General features: G+C 41.0%; 1 protein-coding gene across 4 annotated transcripts in view; it reads right to left on the bottom strand.

Moving 5' to 3' along the window:
- COL4A5 (collagen type IV alpha 5 chain) overlaps positions 1–24538 on the bottom strand; it is a 78008-nt gene that overhangs the window by 48465 nt on the left and 5005 nt on the right. For all 4 annotated transcript variants that reach the window (XM_027716433.2, XM_027716435.2, XM_027716434.2 and 1 more), the window contains exons 2-3: positions 8396–8455; positions 508–597 (exon numbers count right to left, since the gene is read on the bottom strand). In XM_027716433.2, coding sequence (XP_027572234.1) covers positions 508–597; positions 8396–8455 — 150 coding nt within the window. The remainder of the gene's footprint in view (positions 1–507; positions 598–8395; positions 8456–24538) is intronic.

The following is a 24538-nucleotide window of genomic DNA, read 5'->3' as shown; positions in this document are numbered from 1 at the left end:
TTCCTCAGCTCTCTGCACACAGGTTCAATGAGGTCTTCATTTGCATCACTCCATCCAAACCCAGCCCAGGAATGCCACCAGGTGCAAACAACAGTTTACCTTGGTGGTGGGAACCCTCGGGGCAGCTGAGAGCGAACTCAGCTCTTATCAGTGAACTAAGCTAAGGCAGGAGCACGTTAGTGCAAGGACTAACAAACCTCCATTACAGCACCTTGCTAAACCTGTCCTTTGACCTGAATCTGCAGCACCTAGGGAAGGGATACAAGTGTGCAGGTAGTGCTGGCAAGCACCTGTGTAGTGAAGAACAGGATAGGAAACCCAGACCAATCTTTTTCCTCTGGTTGACCATTCAAACCAACCAACCAGAAACCTATGTTATATCCTAACATCCAAAGATTTTGACTATTAAACCAATGATAATCAGGAGTTCTGGAATTTAGGATCAGCACTGCAAGCAAGCTAACACTACCCAGCACCTTCATGCTATTCAAGTGAATTGGGACTTACCTTCGAGCCTCTTGGACCAGGTGGTCCTTCTGGTCCTGGAAATCCAGGCAAACCTGGCTGTCCTTCCAAGCCTGGGAATCCCCTTTCGCCCTACAAAAAGAATAGGTGGTAGTGGAGGTGGAACGTGGCAAAAACATAAATTATGATAGATTATGATTTACCTGCAGTTTCAGAATATGCATAACTGCAAATTCACAAAATATTTACTTTTATTTCTTCTATAACACAGATTCACAAAAATCAGTAAATATTAAGGTTTTGACTGGTACAAAAAAGTTAGGAAATACCAGAATTAATATGCCTTTTGCATGTATCTATATAATGTTACACTTTTCAACTGTGTAAACGGGTATTTCCTACAGCTCTGTTACATCAATCAGTGTATATATAACTGTTTACAAAACAGGTAGTTGTTCAGCACTATTCTTTATTGCTCTACAGATAGGTTTGGTTTGGTTGGTAGATTTGGTTCCTACCTGCAAAACCCCTCTGTTTATTTACCCCAACTGTTTTTTCACAACAACCACAGGAACTGCCAAGGAAAAGTTCCATCCAGACACCTTAATCACAAGGTTTTGCACATTCTCTTTGAAACCAATTTGTCCTGAACTTTTCTTTTCTTGCACACTTCAGCAAGAACAGGAGTAGTAGCTCCTACATCTATTACCTGGCAATCTACCAGCTATGGCACTCTAGGAACCTGGGAAATCCTGCCCAGCTCTCCTCAGTCAAGTGAAACGACTGAACCAGCAAACTCACATCATCACAGCAATGAACTGAAGACTGGGCACTGCAAGCAGCCAGAAGCACACAACTGCAGCCTTGACCACAATTTGCAAAAGCCAAGTTTAATTTTCCATACAGAGCTGTATGCTAAGCACAACAGCAGTGTTATGTCTTATTCTTAAATCCTAGTTTTCTCACTGTATTGCTTAGGTAGATGCTCTGTATTCTAGTGTGGGAGGCAGGAACTTGGAAGTTGCATTCAAAACACCTACAAGATGCTGAGATCTCAGAAAAATTTTCAGAGAAAGTAACAGGACTTCTCTTCCTGCCTTCTTTGCCAGTGCTTGCTCTACTACTTTCACAGTGGAAACACAAGAGGAAAACCTTTTGATGAGATTAAAGGCTGCATGTGAGCAAGAGCTGCAAACTTACAGAGGAGACAGCTAAGCTGTACTTAGTACTACCTACACAGTGAGACTCAAAGACTCCTTGCATAGGAATGAGCAACTCATTAACTGGTCTGCTAAAGTTGGTTTCCTATTAATTGAAATGTAAACATACTCCTCTTTTACTGTAGGTCACATATTGCTGTCTTATACAGCATCTTTTCTCCCCTGTGAAAATGCTGAAATTGCACTATAAATTGAGGCAAGCTTAAGTGTGGCAGTCAGAGTCCAGACTCTCTTTTTGTACATGAAGTGCCAGGTTGTACTGTGGTGGGTTGACCCTGGCTGGACACCACTCTGTCACAGCCCTCCTGGGCAGAACAGGGGAAAGAAAACATACAAAAAAAGCTTGTGGGCTAAGATAAGGGCAGGGAGAGACCACTCACTGACTACTGTCCTGTGCAAATCAGACTTGACCCAGGGAACTTAGTTTAATTTATTACAAATCAAATCAGAGTAATGAGAAATAAAACCAAATCTCAAAAATACCTTCCCCCCCACCTCGCCTTCTTCCCAGGCTCAACCTCACTTCCAGTTTCTCCACCTCCTCCCCCATAACAGCACACAGGGACAGGGAATGGGGGCTGCAGTCAGTTCATCACATGTCTCTGCTGCTCCTTCCTCCTTAGAGGGAGGACTCCTCCCACCCTTCCTCCTCTCCAGCATGGGGTCCCTCCCATGGGAAGCAGTCCTCCATGAGCTTCTCCAGCGTGGGTCCTCTACACAGGCTTCAGTCCTTCAGGAATAGGCTGATCCGGTGTGGGTCCCCTATGAGGTCACACATCCTGCCAGCAACCCTGCTCCAGTGTGGGCTCCTCTCTCCATGGTCCATCCACACATCCTGCCAGGAGCCCGCTCCAGTGTCAGCTTCTCACAGGGTCACAGCCTCCTCTGGGCATCCACCTGCTCTCTCTTGGGGTCCTCCCCAGCTGCAGGTGGGTCTCTGCTCCCCCACAGACCTCCATGGGCTGCAGGGGCACAGCTGCCTCACCATGGGCAGGAGGGGAATCTCTGCTCTGCCACCTGGAGCATCTCCTGCCCCTCCTTTGTCACCAACCTGGGTGTCTCCAGGGCTGTTTCTCACCTATTCTTACTCCTCTCTCCTGACTGCTACTAGTGTTGCACGGGTTTTTTTCCCCCATCCCCTTAAATCTGTTATCCTGGAGGCACTACCACCATTACTGCTGGGCTTGACCTTGGAGCTGGCTGGCATTGGCTCCATTGCACACGGGGGAAGCTTCTGGCAGCTTCTCACAGAAGCCACCCCCGTAGCCTTCCCTCTACCAAACACTTCCCCTGTAACCCCAATACAGGTGCTTTTACATGGAGCTATACAGTTGGTGTGCTACCTCATCAGAAAAGCACCACTGTGGAGGAGTGTTACTATCTCAGGCCAGGATATGAAAGGGTTAGTGTGCCCCTGAAGGAGTGAGAATGAGGAATTCGGGAGTGCCAGATAAGGAAAACATTAGGCAGAGCCAGATTTTGGAGCAAGCTCTGGCAAGAACTCTGTTTGCACACTAAGAGAACACACCTGTGTACAAGAGGTGTGTCAGATGCATCAGGTGTGAGCTGGGCTACACAGTGTCTACTAATCTCAACCTGGTCACGCTTCTCCACATTTTCATTAGAGAAAATAACATCTCCAAATGGTTGCTAGAGCAGACCTTTAGCAGAGGGTTGGCCTTGTGAGCCATTTAAGGCTGAAGAAACTTCTCCAAAATGCAACTATGCCAAGGTCTCCACTCTAAACAGTCTCAGAACTTGGAATCCAAGGCCTTGAAAGAAAGAGAAACACGAAGCCAAACAGTTAAGCAAGAGGAATACGGGAGGCAATAACTGATTTAATTAAACTGCACTACTGAAACTGAGTATTTCCCAAGCTCAAAGTGAGCAGCAACAATGAGATCCTTGCATGAGGAAACTGTTGCCAGGGCAACTCCTTAGAGTTTACCAGTAGATTACCCCCAAGAACCAACAGATGATTTGAGGACTCTGCTCAGGGACAGCTGAGGGACTACACCAGACAATTCCCAAGAGAACTGTATTAAACTAATTACAGTGGAAAATAGCTGCACTGTAATCACTATTTTTGATTAAAAAATTGCTTGAAGAAAGAAATGTGGGCAAATTGGGAAGGGGGAGAAGCCAAGCTGATCCAGCTCTCTTGAATACAGATGTTTTAATTGTCTTCTACTTCAACAGCATATAGAAGGATTCCATAAGTGAGAACAGTTTTCAGGTGTTGCTTCTGTCCCCAGATTTTTCCTCTTGCACACGCTATACTGATTTCCATGAAGGTTTGTATGCTACAAATTTGCCAGGAAAAACTGCCTGCTCATTTCAGGAACATACTGAAACTGAAAATAAATTTAACAAGTCTTCCACAAAAAGTCAATGCCAAAAATGGACATTATGTCATCAGGGATACAAGACTGAAGTCCTTGGATAGCATGCAATGAATTTTCTTATGAATGCAAAACCTGTCACTAGCCAGTTCTGCTTACACAGAAAGAATTGAGGAAGTCTGGATACTTTCTGTTCCAGACTGGAAGCTACTCAGGAGAAACAAATAGCAAAGGTTTAGGTCAACTCAGATCTCATCTTTCAGTCCTGAAAGTACAGGACTGTTTCCATAGCAAAATAAAGATGCATCAGCTATAAAACCATCATTTCCTTGGGGAATGGGCGAGGAGTCAGATTCTGATCTCATTTAGTGATAATCCAGAGTAGCTGGCAAAGCAATTGCCCTCAATCAGCTACACAGGTATGGCAAAACTGTCAGCTCACAAGCTTGAACATGACTCTTGCTTAGGGGATAGAAAGAAAAAAAATAGTTGGGAAACACCCTAAAATTATTCTTTAAGCTGCAGCAAGATATAGCCAATTAAATATGGATAAAAAATTTGGCATAGTTCCCTGTACTCTAATAATAGGCCACAGGTACTTAAGAAATCAGGGGTAGATGCAGTTTTAAAGCATGCTCAAGTAATTTACATTTCTAGAATTTATTCAAAAAAATTAAATATTTCTAAATAGACAGTATGGGGAGAGAAACCAGGATAGTTTGCTTCTTTAGTAAGCTTTTACTCAGGAACTTGCTTTTAAGCATCAGAGGATGTTCACTTCAAAAATGCCAGAATTTAAAACCCAGTTGCTTAAGTGAAAAGGATACACTTCTTACAGTTGAAAAGTGAGAGCAATTCCTATAAGCACCTGCATGTAATAGTTTAATCATATAGTTCAGCTTTAATACTCTTACCAAATCCAGTTCACTACTGAGCTGATTACTGTGAGTAACAGCAGATTGGCTCCCAGCTGCAGTCAGTTTTTACTGACTACTACAGTAAATTCCTCTCCTTTCTTCATTATACCATTTTAGGCATGTTCCAAGGGTTGGACTCGATGATCTCGGAGGTCTTTTCCAACCCAATCGATTCTATGACTCTATGAATTTTACACTGCCCACTTTACATTTAAGTTTAGTAAGGTGGGTTTGAGCAGGGGAAGAAAATTTTAGTGCACTGCTTTTTGTCAGCTGTTGTACTATGGATTTAAAAACAAATAAAGCTTATAGTGCTTTGATTCTGCTAGAGACAACACTACTCTGTTACTGATGCTACCAGGGCACGTGGCAGAGGCAGAGCTAAAGAAGAATCACTGGCAGTATGGGAGCAGTTAAGTGAGAGCTGTGGCTCCCTAAAGCAAGAGAAGAAAATAGTTTTCCTATTTGTTATAGTTGAATTTGTGTTGCTTTACCTGATCTGTTAAAATTGGGACGTCCTAAAGTGAATGCTAGGATGCTTAGGAAGAAGGCTACTTTTGAGTCTCAAAAGAAATGCATCAGGCTCTGCTAAGCTGAACAAAGCAGCACTTCTCAGTTGACATAATGCAAGTGGACAGCGGCTTGGATGCACACACTGGTTTAGGGCCAGAAGTGAAGCCCAGTGGAACAGAAAGTCAGGGCTCAGCTGAGTGCATCAGACCAGGCTTTTCCTGTCTTCCCAGCAGAGAACCATGTTCCATACCCCTGACTTCCAGTAGTTCTTCAAATACATTTTCACGCTTCTAATGGGAGAATCAAAGAGGAGAGATTAAATAAACAGCTCTTTTTCTAACGCTCTTTATACACCAATTAGGCAAGAAGCTACAGTTCAGAGATCACTGCAGAAGGAAAGAGAAACACCAAATGCCAAATACAAAGCGAAAGCCTGAAACTTGTTGTAGCAGCAATTTACACACTCAGCTGGAATAAAGATACTATTTGCAAGAAAGCTGGACTGAAGATAGTATTGGATTTGGAAACTTGGATCAAACGTATAACCAGGTGGTACACTGTGAGGGACCAATCATCTTAAGATAGCCCTTGATGTCTTGTACTAGTACAGGAATCTAGAAGAAGTTTAAGGCTATTAAAAACTCCCAATGAACCAAAGTGACGAATTTATAAGATAAAGTGTTATGGATGTCAGTGATAGAGAGCTCTTGGGGTTCTCCAGAGCTGAACTGCTGAATCCAGCAATGCATCCAATACTGAGGGTTTGTAATTACAGGGCAACAAACATAACGAGGTGTGTGCACGTATGATCAAACCAGTTCCACTAGCAACATATCATACCTAAGAAATATGGGCTTTGCTTTTCATTGTTCCTTTACATACTGTACATGATGGTCTGCAAGCTTCAGAAAGACTGTTTTAAAAAAACCTGCCTGGCACGCCCCAGGATTATGCTGTGTTTACCTTGGTTTAGGAGGAAAATGAATCACAGCTCCCCGATTTCAAAGTGAATTTTCCACTCTAAGGATGAAAACTTGCATTATATCCACACTAGCCAGACAACACCTACTTGCTCACTGAATTCACAAAATAGCTGTGAAAAGTCCAAAAAAAAGCCAGCTTTGAATTACAGAAAGGTTTTCCAAAACTGTACCTGCTACAACTGGACTGGGAATAGAAGCCTGATGTTTAAGTGCCTTCAAACTGAACCTGAAACAATCTCTGACTAGTGTTAGGATGCATCTAGTTTGGGCACCTGCAGATCCTCTAGGATCTAGGCACCTAGATCCTCTAGGAACACATTAATCAGGTTCATGTTTGGCCAACCAAATCTAACTCAGAAGGCTTGCCATCAAGGGAATACTGTTCTTCACTAGGTATGTAAACTGGGAATATACCCAAAGAACTAAAGTAAATGCCAGGCAATGACCTCATCTGTCAGGAGCTATCTGGATGGCAGGTGTGGCATCAAACATTACCTGGAATTTTGGACATCTGCCTTGTTTAACCTCAGCCAATAGTGAAATTCTACATCAGCATGTTACAGTGCCAGTGCAGTGACTGATTATTTTGCATTACTTGCGTTCATTTAAGGTTACACTTGTTTATGCAAGTCAAAAAATCACCTTTGAAATGTGTCAGAAATTAATCCAGACCACTGAAGTCCTTCTAGAACATTGCTAAGGTTTGTAAGAGGTTTGATAAGCTGGGCTCACCAAACTCTGTTATCAGTCCTGTTATCGGTCTTTAAGAAGACTTCATTGTATCTCAAGCAAACTGTTTACAATACTGAGAGTGGGACTGTTTCTGGCAACCCTTGCCCCTTGCAGTGATCACATCACATTCCCTGTGACAGCAGCAGTTACAAGGGAACTATTTAACCACAACTTAATTACAACCAGGCTCCCACAGTTGAGAAAAGGCTCGATTCAGGCAAGTACTGAGCTGTGTATCTACAGTGCATTGTAACTAAGAAAGATGCTGGGCACCTCCTGTTTCCTCAGTGGGAAAAACTGTAAAACAATAAGAAATAATTGTAACAGAAACATGAAAGATATACTGAGCACAGATATACTGAGCTCAGGCAATGAGAGTGGAAGTCAAAGCTGCATGGAAGCAGGAAACCTCAGAGATGTCAACATGCAACTCTTGGCCTTAGGACACTGCCTGGGCAGATCAAAACAGCTTGTTGCACTGAATGAGGCACACAGAGGTGCTTTTTGGGTTGGGGATGGTTTTTATTTTGCTTGGTCCAAGAATACACGTTTGGCCATTAACCAGCTGCTTACTCTGGTGGCAGCTACGTATGTAGGGAGAGCTCCAGTTGAATTTTGTCACTTCTGTGGTCCAGCTCACATCTAGACAGCAACAGCAATCACCTTTGCATACAGCTGTACAAATTATGAGGTGAAAACCAGTGCAAGTTTAGAATACATTAGTGAGCATCAATTACTTATGAGTTGGCAATACAACAAGAGAGGGAAAACAACCCACACTCACTCTATTTTAAGTTTCCACTGAAGCATTACCAGCATAACCATTATTGTACATTCCATACCTTAGCTTGTCAACACAAAGTAGTTAGTGTAGGCAGGCCTGGGCAGTAAATAGGAATTCTTTCTATTTTACTAAAATTTGTGTCTTTTCTATTTTTATTACTGTCAGATAGCTGGAAAAATTTTTGCCATCATTCCCTCCTCTTGAGAAAATAATATGAAATTCTGTACACTGTTGGATGGACCAGTCAGTTTGACTCAATACCTCCAACTGTTAATACAGCTATGCTCTTTGGTGCATGCCCACACTACAGTCAAAGAAAATAAGATATGAGCAAGAAGCAAAAGCTATCATCCACAAGCTTCAGTTATCTGAAGTTAGCATATGGCTCAGTGGTTTGTGGGCCATTAAAAAAAAAGAAAAGGAAAAAAGTTATATTTACCTTTTCACCTTTTACTCCACTGCAATCACATTTGGACAAAGATGTACATCCATGGCAAGCCTTTAAAGACATAAGAAATAGAATATGTTTTTAATCAGCATAAGACTAGATGAAGTCTTTGGCAGTCTCACAAAAAGTTAGAAAGTTAATCTAAAATGTAAGCCTATAAAGTTTGTCCTCTAGCCATTAAACACATGTTCAAAGCAGACACAGTTAACTGAAAGTTCAATCACCTTTGGTAATATATATGTTTATTTGTAAGTATTTTACAGTTAGTCCTCAAAAATCTTAGACTTTTACATTTATGCTCAAATGCCATCTGCTCTTAGGGCAAGGTACAATGCAACACCTATGGCCAAAGGGGCCAGCACTTCCACAATCTTCAGCATGTCCCCAACAGAGAAGAGCCCAATTACACCTCCCACCAGTAGATGTCAGGTTTTGCATGAGTTTCATCAAGCCTAAAACTTATGAGTGTATTTGTGATAGTTATTAGACAAATACTACATAATTCTTCCCTGCACAGATAAGTTAGTGAGTAAAGACTTTTTTCAAAACTCTAGATTTCATGTAGCTGCACTCAGACTCCAGTGCAAAGCATGGCAAGGCAGCTACAACAGTCTCCAGCATAAGGGGACTGTCAGTCAGATTTTAAGGAGTCAAAGGAGGGGGATATAGTAGCTTGTTCACAGAAAAAAATCGAAATTAAGTAACTTTTCCATACCATATTTGCTTGAATTATATTCTTCCACCCCCACCCTAAGAGGGGATTCTCAATGGAGCTCCATGTTGATTTCAGAAAGTAACAAATGTGTTAACAAAAGTGAGATTTCTATAAGAATTTTTTTTGGTAGAATGCCTCTACATAATATATAGGGTCATCATTTTTCAGACCTTTTTATAGTTTTAAAAACCACAAGCCACATTAGAAGATACACTACCTGAAATACTTCAGGGTTTAACTTGTTCTGAGAACAGGTGTAGCATTGTATTAAAAACATACAGAATATACTTTAAAAGTTTGAAAAGCTGGGCATTTGGGGTCCTCCCCTCCAGTAATCTACAGAGAACATTATGTACAAAGTTTCAATCAAGCATGAAACCAGCCGGTGTGTCAGATCTAAAGCACACCCACACTTGAATTCTAGTCTTCATTATCATAGAAGCATTTAGAGACATGACCCATCACCTACCTGGCATTAGGAATGTCCTGGCTCTCGGCCTAAACACACTACACCAAGCATCAGACTGAATACAGTGAAGCAGCTTCATTCACCTGGAGCTACAAAAACCCAGGATCAACTAAAGCATCTTGCAGCAAAAGGCAGAGCTCTAAGTACAGCAGCAGTGGTACATGACATGACCAGCCTGTCTCTCCACATCTTCCATTTGGCTTTTGGAATCAGTTTCTTGATTTTATGTACATGAAACCTCCAAATTCTTAGTTAACAGGGATTTACCGAACCATTTCCTAAATTGAAATTGAACCATTCTAGCCAGTTCAGGATTTCAAAGATCAGATTGGACAAAGGCCTGAGTAACCTGGTCTGACCTCATGGCTGTTCTGCTTTGGAACAGGGGTTTTGGCTAGATGCTCTTCTGATGCCCCCCTTCAATCCAAGTTATCCTGTGAATTTGGTATCTGATCCCTTTCGCTTTTAAAAATGGATTCTTAAAAAAGCAAGTTCCTTGGGAACCAGTTTTAGTATTAATCTCGTTAACAAAGCTTCATTTAAAAGGGATTAACCTTAGTTACATGCAATATTCCCTCACCTCACAGTACAACCTAACACACAGAACTAGCAAGTTACCTGGCTTGCTGTGCCACAGCACTGATTCCTCACTACGAGGACAGAACAGTGAGAGCAACGTGGAAAACCTTTTCTGCCTCCAAGAGGTGGTGGTGGGGGAATAAACTAAATCAGTACTCATCAAAACCCACCAAAAGCTGTGGTAGAACACACATAGGCTACAACAGCACATACTTGAAAAGCATGATCAAGATCCTACACAATAAGGAGGATTTATTCAGACTGTATAACAGAAAAAACTCATTTAGTCTTCCTTACAGCTTCTATAGAATGTTTATAACAGAAATTTTCTAAGCTTCCAGGTACCAGCAAACTGCTGGGGTAAACAGGGAGAGAAAATGATGGTATGAGATGACACTGCCCCTTCACAAAACAAGTCTGATGTATGCAATGCTGTGAAGGTGAACTTTCAGACAGTGAAGCTCAAGAGTCTCTGCCCTCTGCTACTGCATCTCTACAGGAAACCCACAGTGATTCTGGCAGCATCAAGACCACATGAAAAAGACCCAATTCATAAAGCAAATGAAATTTTGAGATAATTTGGTATGGAAGGAATCACGCAAAGCAGGGTAACTTAGGGCAGGTTGTACAGGTGCTTGCCCAGCTGCATATTGAGTAACTACAGTGGTGGAGATCCCACAGCCTCTTTAGGCCTTTGATCTGGTGTCTGATTGCCTTCATGGTGAAGCTGTTCCTCCACAAAACATCTCACCGGAATTCCCTGTGTTGCAACTTGTATCCATTAAAACAGTTCCCTGTACAGAGTTTTCGAAGAACATGCAGCTCTCCCTCATTCTATTTGCAGTTAAAAACACCCAAAGTGCTTTGATTCAATCAGTGTAGGGGTTCTTTTTAAACCCGTGACTGTCTCCCAAAGCAATTTATATATTCAGACTGGAATCCTTATGCTTTGAGCGGCCTCTTAACATACACAATTAGCCCGTCTTGAAGAGTCAGGAGCACTCACTGAATCCTTTTTGACAGATGGTTTTGGACATCCAGTTCAGATGCATTACTTGCAGGAAGGAAACACAGTCTTTCCCAGACAACAGTGAAGGGAAACTACAAGTCTGTAATCAGAAAACTCTGCAAATACCCCCTGTAATCAAATGATAGTGAATTTTTGGCATAAATCCTGGGAACATTTATTCACCCACAAGCTTATCAAGAAGTACTCCCCCAGCAGAGTCACTTATCTTCCTGTACAAGAGCTGTATTTGGCAGACTGTATTTCTTATTTGCATCAACCTGTACCCCCACCAAATTAAGGGATTTTTAACTGAACAGTTTGAAGCAAAATTGCCTTGAGAATTCTTACTATATCAATTCATGCCACTTACAGGTCATATTGCTGTACAGCTTAAAAAAAACCAAACCAACAACAACAAAGCAAAACATGATGGTACAGAAAAAAAAAAGTTTAATGACCTACTCTAAGTGAAAACTTTCCTCCTGTTTAGACTTTTCAGTAACCTCAAGGCCTTTTTTTACTTGGCAAAGCAGGCACAAAAGTAGTGCTACAGGAGACTGCATACTGCATAACAAGCTAGTACAAGTTTGAAAGCCACTCAGCAGCCACAGGCTAGAGATTTTTGATGTCACAGAATCAGTTGTATATCTCATATTAATGCAAGGAAAATCCTGCACATGAACAATAACTTATCTACAGCTCAAGCGAACAAAGAAAACGGATACAGTGACAACATTTCAAGAGTAGAAAAAGCTAAATTAAGAGCAAGATTTAGATGGTTACAATCAGTAAATTGCCCTTAGTAACAGCTTAACCACCACTAGTTCTGAAAATTGACTGACTGAGTTTTCAGATACAGAAAATTAAATTACTCCAAACCTCAGGGGTCTCCAAGTTACACTTGGTGCATATATTACAGGTTGGGAAACCGAGGAAGTCTCCTGCTTTGTATTAGGCAGCCAGAAGCCTTCAGCAGCAGTTCAATTCCTGGCTCTGGCCAGTAGGACACATTGTCTTAGGTGACAGGGAAGATGATCAAACATACTGTATGGAACAGTGAGTGGTCGCTGGATCGTCAGGAGCTGGTCACAATCTGCATGTCTATTAAAATCTTTTAGTTTTCAACTACGCAAAGATGAACAAGAAATCAAGGCAGCTTTTAAGAGCCAGACTGGAATTGCTCAGATTTGCTTCTTACTATATACCTGTTGCCTCCTCTTCACACACCTCTAAAGATGAACTCGCCATCATTGCAATTTCCTTTGCTGTGACTTTTCCATAAAAAGACACAACCAGAGGCTCTAATTAATCTATTTGAGTTTAGCTAATCCTTTCATTGGATTTTCCTGACAGCTTCTACCCCATTGAATCTGTGTGTGGAGAGCAAGTTCTTTTCATTAGTATATAAAAGGAGGGATGGTATTGGTTTACTGGTCAAAGGATAATTCTTCCAGAACAAGCTCAGTCTTTTGTGTCTTACATGGACTGAAGAAAACTGCTTTCAATGCCACCAAAAGAATGGAGTTTTGTTTGTTTGTTTGTTTTCCAGTTTGAAGAAAAAAAGCACACTCTTGGATGCAGGTTTCTCAGTGAAGTGAATAGCCTAAGTTATCCTCAGATTTTGTTTTGGTTAGAAGCCTGCCTTACACATTAGGCACATATTACCCTCTGTTCTCATCAGGTGTAAAGATGTTGGTTACAAGGCAACTTCAGCATATTCCACATTCTCCCCCCTCCCAGCTGCCATTCACAACAGTACTGGACAAAATATTTCTAAAAACTAACAGGCAGATGAATGTTCTTCCTCGAGAGAACAGGAACTTGAGACTTTACAGCACTGTGAAGGGAAAAAGAAGTGATTTGCAGTTACGTACATGCAGCTGCAGGGAAACTTAACAGTTAATTGTGTAAGGTAAGGTAATATCTAAACCTCCACACTAGAGTATGCATCAGTACTTGAATAATGTATTAGTATTTGAACACATAACAGGATTTTAATACTCTTTCCATGGGAAAGATTACAGAGGTGGGGAGGAAAGCCAGTCATTCACAGACCTTGACACTTACAAATTAGAACCTGGCAATCAAGAGGAGGTGCAGCTTCTTACAGAATCACAGTAGGTGACTCAGTAAGGTGCCTTTGCAAAATATCAGTAGTTCTGACATGATCCAAGTTGCTTACAACTGACTTCTCAATCCAGATATCAAACAACCGGATAAGAGAAACAAGAAATAGTCTGAACATTTACATACTTGTGCAATTTCTTTATTTTGACATCCTCCTTCTGCATAATTTTATCATGAATTCAAAGTTTCCTATTTGTTAACCCATCCTATTTCTAGAAGAGCATAGAGACATTACTGAACCTCCCCAGCAATGCAGTTTGTCCTAACACACCACTTGCTTTTCTTGCCAGCTCCATTCTGATGGCAGCAAGAGGTCAAGTAAGCATCAAAAAACTGATTGTGCACAGGCACTGATTTTAAATGCTGATGTGTCCTGCAATGCATTAAGACCCCCTCAGAGATTTAAATGACCACTAAGCTTCGGCATGCAACAGCACACACCAGCTTCATAAACAGATGTCCTGAAGGAAACCAGACAGTTATTTGACACCACAACATTGTAAGCTACTTCATCAGGTGAGAATAGTTCCCTCTAGCAGGGAAAAGATGCACAGAAATCACGGAAAAAAATTCTGCACAAAACAAAGTTGGCCAGAATTTGAAAGCAAATTTAAAACTGCAACAGACTCTGATGACTGGAGCATAACTCAGCCGTGGAACAATATTCCACAGTTTGAGAGGAAGGAGCAAAGACCAAACAGCAAAGGCTAGAAAAAGATGATAATATGTACTCAAGTAACACTATGTAGCAATTGCTGTTTGGTCCCATATTTGCATCTTCCCATACTTTTCTCTAATGACTTCACTAGGATTTATTTGCATACGTACAATGAAGCCTTTTGATAGTTTGGTTTTACTAAGACCCCCATTCACTAGAATGGTCAAAGGAAGAACCAGCCATAAAACCCATTCAAAAGCAATTCATCTTTCAGGGTTTCCATGCAGCACACAGTCCTTCTCCCCTAACAGTTCCTGAACCTGAAACTGGCCGTTCAATCCCATCCACTTTTTCACAGATACAAGTAACAGAAGCTCTTCTGATGTGGTTACAAGTCTTTCCACTACCTGCAGCAGGTTTAACTGCACAGCTGCTCAGGCAGTGAATTGCTGTTATTCAAAGATATAATCTCAGTTTGAGAATGGACACATAGAAGCTCTATATTTTCCTTTCCTTCCAAGTGCTATAAAAAGTTAATAGAAAGAGCACTTGCTTCCAATAGTTTTAAGATTATCAAGCACCTCAGGTCTCTCCCTTCAGTATTTACCAGCACGACATGACCAGCTCCTCTAGTCAGCAGGTTGATCAAGTAATGAAGTTAACACAGTACTGCTTTCTTTGGAGAGCAAAGAAAAAAAAAAGTTCTAGCACGTTATTCATCAGCCCCACCAGGTTTGTATTGCAAAAGGGAAGGGGGAGAGGAGTTACCATGTTTTTGAAGTCTTCTAGTACAGAAAAAAAAAAAAAAAATCAAACAGGACTTCACAATTCACCAAGTCTGTCTCTAGACCACATATTTGGTAAAACAAAGTTATATCTTGGAATTCCTATAATAGCTACATTTACTGAAATACATGTAACTTCACTGCTGAGAAGCAGTTTAACAATATTTTGTAGTTCACAAAACTGTGGAAACTGCAGATTCTCACGCTGCTCTTGCTCATGATTTAAGGCTGACAGAAGAGAATTTTCATGGTAGAGACTGCAATTGCCTGTTGGACAACTATGGAAGACATATTCCTAGAATAAAGCTTATATACAGTAGACAAATCCTGCACCTCACAGTTATTCTAGCTGCTATAGGAGTTGCCTAAATGTTACTAACGTCACCGTCCACATTCAAGTATGACAGCTTACCAGTCAGGAGCATAAGTTTAACGTCAGAGAAAAAAGGAGCATAAATACTGGATAATTCCATCAACATAAACAGACTCTGCTGTTAGAAATTCACTCTGATTAAAAATCAGTAAATTCAACACATAGCAAAGCACCAGTTACAAATGCCTTTGCTGTGGGAGGATGAAGGCACTACCCTTTCTCATGCAAAAGTCACCAACTCAATTATTCACACCTCTATTTATAACAGAAATTAAATTCAGTCTTTCAGTTCCAGTCAGACAAAGGTTAAGCTTTATTTTGGTGGTGGTCCTGAAGAACATCCTCATATTTATTACCTTGCCAAGATCTGTGTAACCAAACACCTGCACAGTTATCTAGCTAAGGATTTACTACTCGTCCAGGTCAAAGATTTCACCATTCATCTTCAGCCAGTTGAGTTTCCTTTCACTTGCCTGGACAGAAATATAACCAACAAACAAAAGCTTTTGTGGGGATTTGACAAGCTGCTATTGTGAATTCTAATTATGATTTCACATATATGCTCTTTAGGCTTAAACAGGAGTACAAATCTGCAGGTAACAATTTATTACTCAAACACCTGTGTGAAGTCACCTATGGCAGCAAAGCCATCACAGCTCTATAATCCAAATGGCCATTCTTTTCTCACTGAAGTACTGCATTTATGAGCAGTAACATTGCTAAAGCAATGAAGCTGAATTAAAAGACTATTACATGCCCTTTTAAGGAATTATTTCCCTCAATCTACCTAAAGATGCAAAGAGAATACATTTTATGGTGTAAAATGTAAGAGTCAAAACATGTTTGCAGAAGTTCTTGACCAACTTTTTTTTTAAGTAAGAGAACTTCTGACATGTAATTTAATCTGTTGCACCTTGAGGCACTATCTTTCTTTGAAGTCTGCACAATACAAGACCTGTTCAGACTTGCAGAGGAAGCTCTTAGTTGTAGTAGCCACAGTTCTGGTCACTGTGAATGAGAACACAAGAGGTGGGTTAAAAAGAGATTCTTAAACACCAGATGAATAAGTAGCCCTTCTTTTTCCTCTTAAGGCACAGCACTAGGTGTTTGTTATTTAGATACCTGAAGAGCATATATTATAGTAATAACATGAAACATAATTGTAAGAGACCCACCAAACTAGTTACTGTACTCTAAATGACCGCTCTGGTTATATGGAAAGTTTATTAAATAATAATTTTTCTCTCAGAATACAGTTACCATGATTTCACTGGAATTAAAGGGCTACCTGAAAAGCCCCAAAATTATAAGCAAGAAAACCTTGGTATGACTACCTTCAGAATATGCAAAAATTGAAACAACAGGCTGACAACTTTTCAGGACATTAAGAAACTTTAAGCAGGCAGTATGAGGAATAGAGTTAGCCCTTGCAACTCACAGTAGCTCATTCTCACTTTCTACAGAGCCTTCCATCTTCAAAAATGATTGTTGGGCCTCTGCTTTAAGGAGTGCTGCCAGCCTTGCACTCAAGTATAGGCAGGGAAAAGGACGTGGACAGTTCTCAGCACTTGAACTCTTACATTTCTGTGGCCTGTTGGTGTTACAAGACAGAGAATGGGTTCCAGTGCAGTATATTTTACTGGGCGAGACACAAAGAAAGCAAAATATCAGCTCCACTGCCCTTCTCACAAGCATTTCAAAGCTAAAATTACAGAGACCTGAGAAGCCAAGTACTTCTGTCCTAATGAATGCAAATTTCCAAAGAGCTCCACATCAGGCTGTATGAATTGCCAAAAAATCTCCTTTAACAGCAACTCAGGTTAAGTACTACCTTTATGCTGCCATCCAGGGGCAGCATCTTACAAAGCATCTATGTTTAGATTTGGCAAGTACATCTCCTGTTAAACAGTGCAACAACAAGCAAAGAGCATTAAAAGAGAATGTAAACTACCGGGTGGTCTTCTCAGCCCACTTCATCTCCAAGTTAATGAACTGACAGATGCCAAACACCACATTTCCCTTGTCAGCAGGCAATGCAACACCTGCATGAACCTCCAAATATACAGTGTAAACAGAGAAACATCCTAAACAAGGTAACTCTGGTTGGCTTTTCAGTTTTGGAATGGGAGGCTTTGGGGATGGACAAATTTCACAGCATCTCTGTAGGCAGTCTACACTACAGCTCATTTCAGTTCAAAACGCTGAGCTCTGAGTGCAAGCCATCCTTTAATTTTTATACAGACCATAAACAAACTCCTTAAGCACATACATAGCTAATGAGAGGAATGGTTAGTTTTAAGCATGCCCCCATCTTTGCCTGTCCAGCTACACCTCTCTGCCACTAACACCAGCCCTGAGACACGAGCATGGAGCAGCTGGCAGGCAGGCAGGCAGTGGCAGGGCACAGTGAGCTTTTCAGGAAGTCTCAGTTTTACTTTTATTTTACACACAAGTCTCTAATCACCAGTCTCTTGGGGCTTCCTAATTTTTTCCAGCTGCAAATAAGAAGTGCCATATGGTACTCATTACAGGTTAAGATTTACTAGTCATTTAGGACCTTTCCCATGTGACAGGTGTTAGATGTTGCCACTTTCTATAACCATGTCCAAACGTAACACAAACCTAGACCAAACTGTCAGGCTTGTAAGTCTCAGGTATGCTTGCAAGTCGAGTATTATACAGTCATAACACCAGTCATTATGGCACTCCATTTTTAGTCCGTTCCTGGTTAAGGAAATGGAATAAAGTCACAAGCTTCAGATTAATTCCCCAGAAAATGTCCTGTTTCTCACCTTCCTCTATGGATGCATCTAACATGCAACAGAGGAAACTTCATATCCAGAGTCCTGTTAATGGATGTCAGTCATTTGTCACTGACAACTGCACCTTCAAGTGTCAAAAGCATGAAGCAGACCACACAAGAACATAAAACCCACTTCTTCCTCGGAGACAGGAGAGGCAAAATGGAACAGCGTTTCAGATTAATCTAACCCCACTATGGTCTATCGTGAAACTACTGAAAGCACTAAATTAATACCAAAGATGAAGCAAGTATACATGCTAAAGAGAATAGAGACTGTGCAGAGTTATATTGCATTGAGATGTTATCTGAAGTACACACACCCTCTTAACTGCCAGAACAAGACCTAACTCACTTTAAGGCTTGGTGGGTGTCTGGGGGATTTTTTGTGGTGGAGGTGGTTATCAACTCCATTCTCCTTCAGTTCTTGGACCAAGTATCATAGCTTCAAGGTTCTTCTAGCTAAAGCTGTTTTATCATTTGTTTATGCCCGTGGCAGCAGCACACTCTGTGTGTGCACTTTAACACCTAAAGAGAGCACTACGGGCAGCACTTTCTCTGTACCACTCAATGCTAAGAAAGAGCTGCTCTCCAGCCTCAGGTAATCAAAGCTGAAAAAGTAAGTGGCACTGAAGAGAGCCAAGTTAAACAAGGAAGCAATGGAGACAAAGCAATTGTCCTAACCCTGAAAGTCAGAGGCACTTGTAAAACAAGAGCATCAGGGCCTGATGAGTTAGGAGGCCCTTTTCTTTTACCCACAAGCTGACAGAAGTTGAATATTTAGTGAGAGCTCTCAGATGCCTGTTCAGGAATTCACATACTTAACTTCAGCAGATACAGAGTACCCTCAGTGTTAGCCTCTCAAGTTCATTTACTTAAGCCCTGGCTATGCACTAGTAATGGCTCAGAGTCTCTTTAGAGCACTGTCACTTCAAGCGAGGTACTTCAAGGTGCACCTTCCTACCAAAAAGTGACCTTATACTGATATGGAGAATCACAACAGTAATTTCCCACAGACTATTTCACAGGAGCAAAGTAAAAGGGGGCCTGAATGTATTTTATTGGCTTTAAAACACTGGAAGACAGCTGCAGGCTGGTGCTAATAGAACATTCTGTCTAGCACATACAAATTGTGGAATTACATACTCAAACTTGATTAGAAAAAATAGATTTCACTTCCTTACACCAGAGAAATTACATATGGAGGCAATACATTACATTAAGCTGAGAATCCTTATATTTGGATTGCACTGATCACCACTAAACAGAAAGCATGCCCTGGAAATTAAGTCACACTTCTCAGAGACTTGTCACATGAAAAAACTTTTGAATCCATGCAAAGAACTAGCTAAAAGGACCATAGACTAGATCTTGACATAAAGCATTGAAAATTCAACAAGTTTTTTTAAGTGTTAACACAGCATCAATAATGGCAAAGTTAATCAGCACTGGGGGCGGTGGGTGCAGAAGGACAGGAAAGACACTTTATATTTTTGTTTCTAGGGAAACAAGGGAGGAAGTCTTCAGTAGTAACATTAAGCTTCTCCTTACTTTGATACATGTAAATTTAGTTATTGCTTTCTTCAGCAATTGATTTTATTCCCAGTCCCTCTGGAGGTTACTCAGTAGCAAATTAACAATATCTCACCTAAAGTATCTCATTATGGTGATTCTCTGACCAGGTCCCAGGATGTCAGTGAGCTGCCTTCCTTGCAACATCACATTAAAATACTGTCAGTTTAAAAGAGTGGGAGTAGGCAATGAGAGAGCACACGTGGTTCCAACACCCCAGCACAATAATTAAAGTCAGGAGATCCATTCATAAGAAACAGCTCTCAAGTATCATTAAAACTAGAGATGCAGTCTGAAGCTTGGCAGGAGTAAGAAACAGACCCTGACATTTGTACACATTCCGAAACAGAAAGTCACTTTCTCTAAGGGAAAGTATTCCCTGAGGCACTCTGTTTTAGGGAATATACCAACTCCCAAAAGTGCTATTCGGAGCTGAACATATGCCAAGAAGATAACCTGCTTCAAGTTTGTGATATATGCTCTGCATCCTGCAGTAACCAGTAGGTTAATTACAAGCACTCAGTATGGAGCCTTTCCACTACATTTTAACATTAGTCCTACAGCAAGCAAGGTTTGGAATAGAAGATATTGTTTCAATGTCCTTTTAGTCTGCAACTATCAGAACAAACAGAGAAATTCCAAGACAGCTCTGCTTTGAGCAAGAGGTCACCTAATCTAGACTCCAGCACAGAAGGATTATACTTACAGTTTTACTATGATTCTACAATAAATTACAAGCTTGGAATACTAGTACTTTTAAATTTTGTTATCTACATCTAAGTAAAATTATTCAGAGTGTTAAATCCAACGATGGTTTTGTGCTGGGTTAACTCTGGCTGGATGCCAGGTGCCCACTAAGTCTCACAGCAATTGTGGTCACAGGCAATACAGACTCAACTCAGGGAAATAATTTTTATTGCCAATTAAAAGTCAGAGTAGGGTAACAAGAAATAAAAACCAGACCTTCAAACCCCTTGCCCCCTGCCTCACTTCTCCCCAGGCTTAACTTCACTCCTGGTTTCTCAGTCTCCTACCCCCCAGCAGCACCAGGGGATGGAGAATGGGAGTTGGGGTCAGTTCATCCACCACGTTGTCTCAGCTGCTCCTTCTATCTCAGAGGGAAGACTCCTCACACTCTTTCCCTGCTCCAGCATGGCATCCCTCCCACTGGAGGCAGTCCTCCACAAACTTATCCAGTGTGGGTCCCTTTCAGAGTGCAGTTCTTCAGGAACAGGCTTCTCCAGTGTGGGTCCCCCACAGGGTCATAAGTCCTGCCACCAAACCTGCTCCAGCATGGGCTTCTCTCTCCACGGGGCTGCAGGCCCTGCTGAGAGCCTGCTCCAGCCCAGGCTTCTCCCAGGATCACAGCCTCCTCTGGGCATCCATCTGCTCCACCACGGACTTCCATGTGCTGCAGGGGCACAGCTGCCTCACCACGGTCTGCAGGGAAATCTCCGCTCTGGCTCCTGGAGCACCTCCTGCCCCTCCTTCTGCACTGACCTTGGTGTCTGCAGAGCCAATGCTCTCAGATATTCTCACTCCTCTCTCCCAGCTGCTGTTGTACAGCAGTTTTTCCTCCCAGCTTAAATATGCTATCCCAGACATGCCGCCACTGTTGCTGATGGGCTCAGCTTTGGCCAGCAGTTGGCATTGGCTCTACTGGACATGGGTGAAACTTCTGGCAGCTTCTCACAGAAGCCACCTCATACCCCCCTCCTGTTACCAAAACCTTGCCATGCAAACCCAATACCATTTTCTGTGCTTACTCTCTCCTGTCAAGCATAAGGGAAGCCAGTAAGGTTACTAAAAGTCTCCAGCTCTTGGGTACAGTACGCCAAGGTCCTAAAAATACATGTTTCCCGAGCGTGACTAGACCTGTCAACAAGTATTTTCTCATTCAAGCCTAAAGTTAAGAAATTTTCTAGGTTCACTTAGGATACAAAATTCATACTTTAGACATACACATTTTAATACTTTGTTACTACCACTGCTTTAAGACCTTGAAAACTTTTAGAACAGAAAAGATACTTCCTCTTGATACAGGAGTGTCATCAATTCTACAGCCAAGAATTTTCCATAAGCATGCTGGATCAGAAACTAAATGACACTACATACACACTTTCCCTTCAGTCAAAATTACAAATATCTCCTCCACCCAGACAAACACTAACTTTTGCATGGATGTTTTCACTGTTTGCCAGGGCAGACTCTGGGCACAGGCTTCTAGCAATTTTCATGGCACTGCTTTCCCTATTAAGAATGGACTAAATGAATATTGGAAGTTAAACTACCAAAACAAAACACACTCAAGACTTGCAACTTTTCATCCTCTCTGGATTTTCTCGTTGTTTTAAATATTTAATGACTCAAGAATTAAAAGATAAGTAATGGTTTTGCAGAAATCTCAAAGTTTTTTCCTCATATCTGACTACATTGTGACTAGATGAAAAGAGACAGCTAAATCAAATATAAATTCTCATTTTTCAGTGCAGAGAAGAAGCCTCCTTTTCCTTCTGAATTTGTCCTTTAAGGTTGAATATACAAGAGAAGTGTTCTTAAACTAATTCAGAATAAGTATTTTCTATGATTAAGTCAATTCACACTGTCTGAATGACAATTAGAAATTATTTTGCCCTTCAGAAACAATGGTTTCTGATGTCTTTCTGTGTAAAAGGTTGGTTTAAAGTAAGCTGACTTGAGAAAAATCACTGCCTCATAGAAAGGATTATTTTTAAAAGGTTTTTAAACTGAGTTCATAAGCTCCTTCACCCAAACACTGCTTTGCAGTGGCATTTCTTGTCAGGAAATCAAATTTTCTGGGAGCTGAAGGCTTGTCTAGCCTTGCCTGCAAGTCACGTTAGTTTCCATTGCTTTAAGTAAAGCAATTTAATTGTGGGTTTTAATAATTGCTACTTTAATTCAAGGTGTAGAAAGAGTGCAGTTCATTGCCCAGGGTGGTCATTTTCTTTCTCTCTATTGGACCCCTGTGGGATTTAAGTACATAAAGAGAAAGGTTTGCTTTTGAAGAATCAACACTGTATTTAACAGACACAGACTGATGTTAGATAGAAATATATTGACAACTTATGAATAAACAGACTTTCTTAATGAAGGAAGATTAGCCTTCATTGCTTGCGAGGTGAAGCACAAAAAACCAAATATAATTGTTGAATTAATCACTGTTTAAGCTTGACAGCTTTACGTAGTTTTTAACCAATGCTTGTTATGTTTTCACCCACGGTGCAGGAGTTGGAGTGGACAGGAACCAGAATAGACAGAAATAAAATTAACTATTCTCAATATACTGTAAACTTTTGAGATTTGCAGAGTAATGGAGAAATACAGGTAAGTCCAGTATATATCATCAAAATAATTCTTAATTTCCCTAGCAACTTTTAAGCAGTCCTGGATTTCAAGTCACCAGTTCTGCATCACACATTTATACTATGATATAAATTACCTCTTACTACAAATAAGGACACATAAGCCACATCTTTCTAGATTAAGACAGAAAAGTAGAAAACTCCCACTACAAGAGTATCATGAGGGAGTTGATAAAGGGGCAAAAAGATTGCCAGCCTGTAGCACCATAGGCAAGCAAAAAAACCAGCATCCATTGGCAACTGATTATTCCAAACATCTTTCTAATGACTTGAAACATTCAAAATCCATCACTATTACAAGGGCTCAGTACAATTTCTCTCAGTAAAATGTTGTAGGCTGCTTCACTTTAGCACTATGGTTGTCAAATAAAGCCAAATTTTATGTTTTGTGTAATAATGTTCTGATTTTTGTCTAGCTCAGTAACCACATAAAAAGAAGGTCAAGCTGCAAATTAGGCTAGAAAGGAAAGTCTGCATAGCTCTGCTTCATTTTCTCCATAAAAGTACTAAAAAGATACTGTAATGTCTGTCACAGCAGTAGTTCCTCAAACATACTGAGCTGAAGGGTCTCTATGAAGCTTCATCTTCCTCACAAATGGCTCTGGAGTCTCAATCTCTCAAATGAAGCCATTCCCCCCAGCTCTGCTGGTTACTTGCCATGGCTCTCAAGCGAGTCTGTGCAGCAAATGGACCAGCCAAACCTCTATTTCTTCCTCCAGAGCCAATAAGGTGATCTTATCTAACAGAACTACATCTCCAAATACACCAGGAGGTGAGAGATGCAGCTACTACAGTAGAGAAAGATGTCAAGAGATTAAAGTCTTAATTTCATTCCAGTGAAGCATTTTAACACAAACCAAGGATTTCCTCCACGATCACTGCTCCTTCTGGAGAAGGGGTGTCCACCACATACACAGACCTCAGCTGCAACCAAGGACTGTACAAGTCAGCTTTCTAAAAGCACCTAAATTCTCCAGGAAGAAGTAATAAATAGACTGCATAAACACCTCTCTTTTTCAATGGTGTGGTTTAAAACTAAGATTCCCCTTGCTAACAAGCTAAAGGCAGTCCTATAAAAAACACACTTTACAACACGTTTAATATATTGCAGCAGAAAGTCCTGACAGATACACACTGGCAAAGGGACTTATTAGCCTGTTTTCACCTTAGCTTACCTTGGGGAAAGTTAAGAGGGAAGAAAGCAGGGTTTCAGCAGAGCTGCAGTAGCAAAGCTTATCTAGTATACGCTGGGGTCACGTTAGACGAGAGTAGGACAGTTCTGCAGGTCCAGCTACGCCCCAATAAAAGGAATAATTTTGTAGATAATAATGTAGAACCAAAAGTAAGATAGCCAAATGCATTGCACAGAGATGCCTTTTACAGTGCTAGGAGTGAGAAGAGATTGAAATTCAACTCTGACATTTTAATTCTCTGTAGAGATTAGGTAAAAGAAACAAAATACAGTTGAGAGACTAAACTATTTTCCTTCCCCTCCAAATTAGAGGGGACAAAGAAATCCAACAGCAGAGCTGCAATAACCAAGAGCCTTCAAGTGACCTGAAATCCATAGCTGTAAAGCTCCTTTCTTTCTGACTCGTAACACACACTCTTCAAGTACAAAAAAGTAAAATTGCTGTCTACATTGCCGCTACAATTTATTTCTT

The sequence above is a fragment of the Pipra filicauda genome, unplaced genomic scaffold, assembly GCF_003945595.2.
Source record: "Pipra filicauda isolate LSUMZ 115617 unplaced genomic scaffold, ASM394559v2 scaffold58_size5111680_pilon, whole genome shotgun sequence".
Classification (NCBI taxonomy): Eukaryota; Metazoa; Chordata; class Aves; order Passeriformes; family Pipridae; genus Pipra; species Pipra filicauda.
This window is presented reverse-complemented; position numbering and strand designations above follow the sequence as displayed.